Here is a 7,110-nt window from a genome sequence, read left to right on the forward strand (position 1 = left end):
AGTGACCGAGACCTTTGGAAATATGCTGTGCTTGAGAAGACCCGGCAAGACAAGTGAGACCATAACCCGTGGCCTTTACCAGGGGTGTAGCCAGCCCACTTATGCGTACTGTACCTTCTTTGGACACAAAATCTTGCTTGCGAAGATCTGTTGAGGCAAGTGATATCGAAATTGAACCAAATTCGATGATTGGCACCCATGCCAACCTCCCTTCATTGGACACTAAACTCTGCTTGAGAAGACCTGTTGGGGCAAGTGAAATCAAAACTGAGCCAAATTCGATGACTGGCAGCCATGCCAGTGGAGCACTAACATCACCATCCGAGTGGGATCACTACCAGAGCAGCGGTCTGGCTTCCGTGTCGGTAGCACGTAAAAAGCACCATTTGAGCGCGATCATTACCAGCATCTCCTTACTGGCATTTGATGATGATCTTTCAGTTTCCATCTAATAAACCCACTCACAAGGCTTTGGTCAGCCTGGGACTATAGTAGAAGATACTTGCACAAAGTGCCATGCAGTGGGACTCAACCTGGAACCAAGCTTCTTACCACACAACAACATCTGCACTTATAATAATAACAATAATCTTTTCTACTCTAGGTACACAGCCCGAAATTTTGGGGGAGGGGGCCAGTCGATTAGATCAACCCAGTATGCAGCTGGTACTTAATTTATCAACCCCGAAAGAGATGAAAGGTAAAGTCAACCTCAGCAGAATTTGAACTCAGAACATAAAGACAGACGAAATACCACTACGCATTTTACCCGACTTGCTAACGTTTCTGCCAGCTTGCTGCCTTTATTATTATAATAATAAGTTCTTAACTAAATGAATGTCTGTTATTGTGACGAAGAATTAAGAACAGCATACTGTGCCAAAAAAACCTCCAAAATAATCTTAGATTAACGCTTTTGCTTTCTAAAAATTACTTCTAAAGATCAATGAAATTTAATGCTCTTTTATTCTGATGGACTTTTCAGCAGTCTGTCAACAATAGGATGATTGATGAGTTCTTTAGCAAAATAATTAACTTCTTTAGATATTCTTTGTTTTTGTTGGGGGTTTTTTTCCTCTCTTTTTTTCATTTTGAAGGAGTGGAGCATTAGTTTAAAACTTAATTTGCTTGCAGTCTGGAATTCAGCTAATCTCTAAACTGGTGGTCTGGACTCTGAACGTTTTAAGTTGAGAAAAATCCTCATAAAAATACAAGGAAACTATTACCTTGACGTAATTGTGTGTGACGTGAGTGTCTGTGTATCATCATCATCATCATCATAGCACTGACTTTACCATGTTTGTATGGGTCAGACAGATTTCAATTGAGGCAGATTTTCTCACAACCAGATGGCTCTCCTGTCACCAACCTTCACCAGTTTCCAAGCAAGGACAATAAGGATTCAGATGCTCCATCAACTGAATTATCTGCTCCTGAATTAACTTATAAGTGGCTGAGTATTCCACAGACTCATGTACCAATAACCCTTTATCATTTAAACCAGCCATACCCAGCCCAAATATTCTATCTGTTTTATGTTAAAACTGGTCAGATCTAGCTTCTCACACTTCCCTTATAATGTCATTCTAAAAATAAACAATCACATCATTGAAATTATGAAGCTGTAAGATAATATATGATTAATTCAAAACAGTGTGATTAAACATGCAACGTATGTGTGAGAGCAATTAAAACGCTAACGAGTTAATGTAATTCTCAGTCAGAATCTGTGTGACACTGAGTAAGATGATGATAGCTTTTGAATTACATGTACAATTTACCCAAAAGGCTTATTACAGTTTCTGTTGACCCAATTTCATTCATGATATATGGGTCAACCTGAGGCAATAGAAAAAAATGACCTTTTTCAAGATGATTTACAGTAGGATAACAACTTGGGACTTCGCAGTTGCAAAGTGAACTTCTTAACCATTCAACCACACAGCAATAATTTGCATAATTTAAAAGAAAGAATAAGCTAGGGAAATAAGAGGGTCAACTGGCACAAAAAAAATCTTCAATTAATTGAAATCCCCCTCTTAGATCATCATCGTCATCATCATCGTTTAACATCCGCTTTCCATGCTAGCATGGGTTGGATGATTTGACTGAGGACTGGTGAACCAGTTGGCTACACCAGGCTCCAATCTGATTTGGCAGAGTTTCTACAGCTGGATGCCCTTCCTTACGCCAACCACTCTGAGAGTGTAGCGGGTGCTTTTACGTGCCACCGGCACGAAGGCGAGTCAGGCAGTACTGGCAACAGCCACACTCAAAATGGTGTATTTTACGTGTCACTTGCACAGGAGCCAGTCCAGCGGCCCTGGCAACGATCTCGCTCGAATGTCTTTACACGTGCCACCGGCACAAGTGTCAGGAGGAGAAGGAAAATAAAAACCTAGTGGAAATTGTTAGGGACTCTCCAAAAAAACGGAGATAATTTTAAAAATTAACAAATAATCTCTCAAATTTAATTTACATATTAATAAACAACTATGGACACATTTTGGTTTTATTGGACCTCTTCAGTATTAACAGACTTGAGTAAACAATACTATAATGTATTAGCATGATACATAACATAAATTGCTGATGTATTTGTCATCAGAGATATCCATCAATGGGTGATGAACCTTACCAATTTCAAGAACATCAGAAGCATAAATGAAGCGAAATAGCTACAATGGAGATTTGAAACAAGATTCCATCCTCAATTTGTTGAGAGTATATCTATTAATCTGCGAAGGTATGTGGGTCAGTGGTCAGGGTGCTGCACTTACGATTCCTGGACTGGGCATGTGTGGAATTTTTGAGCAAAACACTTCATTTCATGTTGCTCCAGTCCACTCAGCTGTAAATGACTAACCCTGTGGCAGACTAGCTTTCTGATCAGGGGAATGTTGGCCTGCATGCCTAGCCAGCAGGGTAGCATCCTTCGGAATCAATAATGATACAAAGTGTACTGTGACCAGTGATGTCTAACAACATCTGATAGCCTGGTTGATCACGTGACACCTACTAATCTACAACATATGTTGATTTTTCTAGCAATTTTTTCTTGATTGTCTACATTAGGCAAAAAGATTTAAAAAAAAAAAACTTCTATTAAAAGAATTTTTAAAACAACAAAAAAAAAAATTGCATTTTGCTTTAAAAAAAATAATACAAAGTAAAAACATAAACAACACAGTACTAACCTCTGGACTTGGTTCAAAGTCAGAATGAGTGAATGGTCCAGATCTTTCTAGAATTTTTTTGAGATGACTCCATCGATCACCCCATTCAGACTCCATTCTAAAATATAGAGAAACATTGTTGAATACAACACACACACATATATATATACACAATATGCACTTGAATACAACACATACATACACACTTGACGATGACACACACACATGCATGCATACACACACATGCATGCATACACACACATGCACATGCTTACATACACACACACACAAAATAAAGAAAAAATACAAAATGATTTTGAAGGAAAACAAAGTACAATATTGGACAATATGAAGTTGAGGCAGCAAACCTGATGAAGATGAAAAACTAACTCTAAGTTTGCAAATGTTCTGTGGAATATCAGTGTTGATGAGATGATAGGAGCTAACAGACTAAAATGAAGCTTTAATAGCAAAATGACAGGTTTGTATGGAAAGTTTGTTTCTACATTAGGCATGAGGCCAATTTTTGAAAACAAGCGGAAGCAATAAAAAAAAATTACAACAAGAAAAAAAAACGGTCTCTGTGAGTCACACAAGTTCATAGATAAGTTCTGTTTAACTATGGAGTTAGTAGTGCTAAACAAGTAAAGGAGTAATCTTTTATTGGACACCATGTAAATGTTTACCACAAGATTCACAGATTTGATTCTAAAATCCAACAGATCAAAAAACTGGAGTGTCACATAAAAGAACACAAAAAATACTTGTAATAGATAAAAAAAAAAATTGGGGAGCCTCTGTATCAGGGTTTCTCAAACTGGACAGTGGTGCCCCCTGGGTGTGAGAGGTGGATGGAAAATTTTATATGGGGACAAAGGGGACAGTTGGCAGGGGTGATAGATATATCTTTATCTTTTAATCTTTTTCCTGTTTCGGTCACTGGACTGTGACCATGCTGGAGTACTGCCTTGCAGGATTTAGTTGCCAGATCAAACCCAGTACATATTTTAAAATCTGGTATTTATTCCATCAGTCTCTTTTGCCGAACTACTAAGTTAGGGAATGTAAACAAGTCAACACCAGTTGTCAAGTAGTGAGAGTACACTCATAAACACACACACACACACACATCCATCCATCCATTTAGTCTTATCAGTCGAAAAACAAGAGTACTCAATAACATTGTAGAGATTAATATTTTATTTTAGTCCAGTCAATCTCTTGTTATTCTGAGTTTCACCTGTAGTTTTATTTTTCTTTCCATTTTCTTTCTCTTACTCTTCTTCCTTTTCCCCCTTTTTCATTTTTCCTCTTCCTTCTTCCCTCCACTTAGTCCCCCTTCCCCAATCATGCTTTGTCTCTACCATCACACCTTATGACTAGGAAACTACATATAAATTTGCAAATGCTATCAATTTTCCAGACACAACTTGCCTGAAGACAAGGCAAAACTCAGAGTAGCAATAGGCTGATTCAACCAAAATAAAAGAAAGTCATCACCATCATTTAACGTCCGTTTTCCATGCTGGCATGGGTTGGACGGTTTGACAGGAGCTGGTCAGATAGAGAACTGCCCAAGCTCCGATTGTCTGTTTTTGTATGGGTTCTAGAGTTAGATGCACTTCCTTAACACCAACCACTTTACTGAATGTACTGGGTAAGCTCTCCATGGTGCCAGCATGGGTGCTGTATATTTATTTGGAACCAACACAGGTGTTTTTTACATGGCACCAGCCCCTGTGAGCCAACAAGACAAGGAACTCTTGGCTGACAGGGAGATGCCTGTATGTATAGATGGCCATGATTTTACTCAGTTTGATGTATCTTCTCAAGCACAATAAATTGGCCAGAAGTCTCAATCCCTCGTCATCTCCTCGGTGAGGCTCCACATCTTGTTAGCCATAATCCCAACAATATCAACAATGACAATAAAACTTCAAAATGTGAATGAATAAGTGAAAAAGCAAAACCAAAATTATATATTCCACTTATAAATGTAAATTATAAGCACCAAACTGAAGCACAGTTTAAAAGACATTGGTCAAAATTTGTGGATATTGCCATACATACAATAAAGACAACCTCTGCACCTGTAGTGTTAGATATCATCCTGATTTGTACATGCATATATACATGGGATGTATCTAATTTTACTGAATTGCTACAAGGAGGTGTTGGAATATTAGTAAAGGAAATAAAATACTAGTTAAAAAAAGTTTGAGAAGTACTACTCTATGTGGTCATTTGACCTCATAGAAATAGCAGCTGGATCTCCCTCATATCCAACCATCTTTTCCATTACATAAGGGAAAGAGACATTAGATAATGTAATCCTAGTTATACCTCTCTAAGAAAGATGCTGGGAAGGGAGAAAGTTACAGATGGAATGGTTTTGTTTGTAATGTCTGGTGAAGGTCAACCAGAAGCTGTAAAACTGAAATAAATGATTTAGGAGTACAGTTCCTTATCCACTCAGCCATCACATCTTCCCAGAGACGAGGAATCTAGTTGATTGAGAAGTTCACTTCCCAGTCACAAGGTTTCAGGTTCAGTCCTACTATATGGCACCTTGTGAATGAATTTAGTCAGCAGAAACTGTCCAGAGGGTATTGTGTGTGTGTGTTTACAAGTTTGTCTCTCACCACTTAATAAGTGGTGTGGGTTTGTTTACATCCTTGCAACTTAGCAGTTTGGCAAAAAAAAAAGGGACCAATAGAAAAAGTACTAGAATTAAAAAATAAGTTCTGAGGTTGATTTGATCAACCAAAATTCTTCAAGACAGCGCTCCAGCATGGCCTGGAGTCCAATGACTGAGACAAGCAAACTATTAAAAGAATCTATTTTATTGACCCAAGAAGGCTGAAAGACAAGGTTGACACAGCAAGGTACCAGTCTCAATACTCAAACACACCAAATACAGCCCTCTACAGTCTCTGCTATTTCGCACAGCTCTTAACAAGCATAATACAATTTTGGTGCATAAAGATTAAAATCTGCTGGATTAAGTTACAGCCCTTGAAACTGTGATGAAGAGAAATAGAGTGTGAGTGTGTGTGGTAATATGACTATATGCACTAATACATTTTGTGTGTGTATGGCTATACGTACTAGCAGAGTCTTGAGTGTAGCAACAACTATATGTACACTAGTGTATGTAATGGAATCTCCTGTCACAGACTGTGTACAAGTGTTCAGTTTTTTTTGCTGAACGACCTGCGTAAGTGATTCGTTTATAATGATCAAATGTATGTGCTGTACGTCAGCTGATTCCCTCCATCAAATCGTCATTGCCTGTGCAGGTGCAGAAGCATGCCACGTGTCAGATGTCAAAATGATCGCAGAGCAATGTGAAATGAAATGTTTTGCTCAAGAGCACAACACGCCGCCTGATCCAGGAACTGAACTCACAATCTAGCCATTGTAAGTGCAACACCCTAACCACTTGGCTCTGCACCTTCACAAGTGTATGTATGTGTGTATTAATGTGATTAGATACTAGTATAGTGTGTGACTATATATACTAGTTAAGTGTGTATGTTTGTAGTAATGTGTCTACAAGTGTAGTGTGACTAAATGTACATGTGGGTAGTAATGTGACAATATACTAGCAGTGTAAGGCGGCTAGCTGGCAGAAACATTAGCACACCAGGCAAAATGCTTAGCAATATTTCGTCTGTCTTTACGTTCTGAGTTCAAATTCCACTGAGGTTGACTTTGCCTTTTATCCTTTCAGGGTCGATAAATTAAGTACCAGTTGTATACTGAGGTCAATCTAATTGACTGGCCCCTGCCCCCCAAATTTTGGGCCTTGTACCTAGAGTAGAAAAGACTATCTGCGCATACCAAGGTGGCATGCTGGCAGAATTGTTAGCATGCCGGGCAAAATGCTTAGCGATATTTCATCTGTCTTTACGTTCTGAGTTCAAATTCCATT

General features: G+C 38.5%; 1 protein-coding gene across 2 annotated transcripts in view; it reads right to left on the reverse strand.

Annotated features, from left to right (window-relative positions):
• The window catches only part of LOC106883626 (NEDD8-activating enzyme E1 catalytic subunit), a 79,033-nt gene that overhangs the window by 37,158 nt on the left and 34,765 nt on the right, over nt 1-7,110 (reverse strand). For both annotated transcript variants that reach the window (XM_052966886.1, XM_014934724.2), the window contains exon 2: nt 3,198-3,294. In XM_052966886.1, the coding sequence (XP_052822846.1) occupies nt 3,198-3,293 (96 nt within the window). In that variant the 5' untranslated portion in view covers nt 3,294. The remainder of the gene's footprint in view (nt 1-3,197; nt 3,295-7,110) is intronic.

The sequence above is a fragment of the Octopus bimaculoides genome, chromosome 4, assembly GCF_001194135.2.
Source record: "Octopus bimaculoides isolate UCB-OBI-ISO-001 chromosome 4, ASM119413v2, whole genome shotgun sequence".
Classification (NCBI taxonomy): domain Eukaryota; kingdom Metazoa; phylum Mollusca; class Cephalopoda; order Octopoda; family Octopodidae; genus Octopus; species Octopus bimaculoides.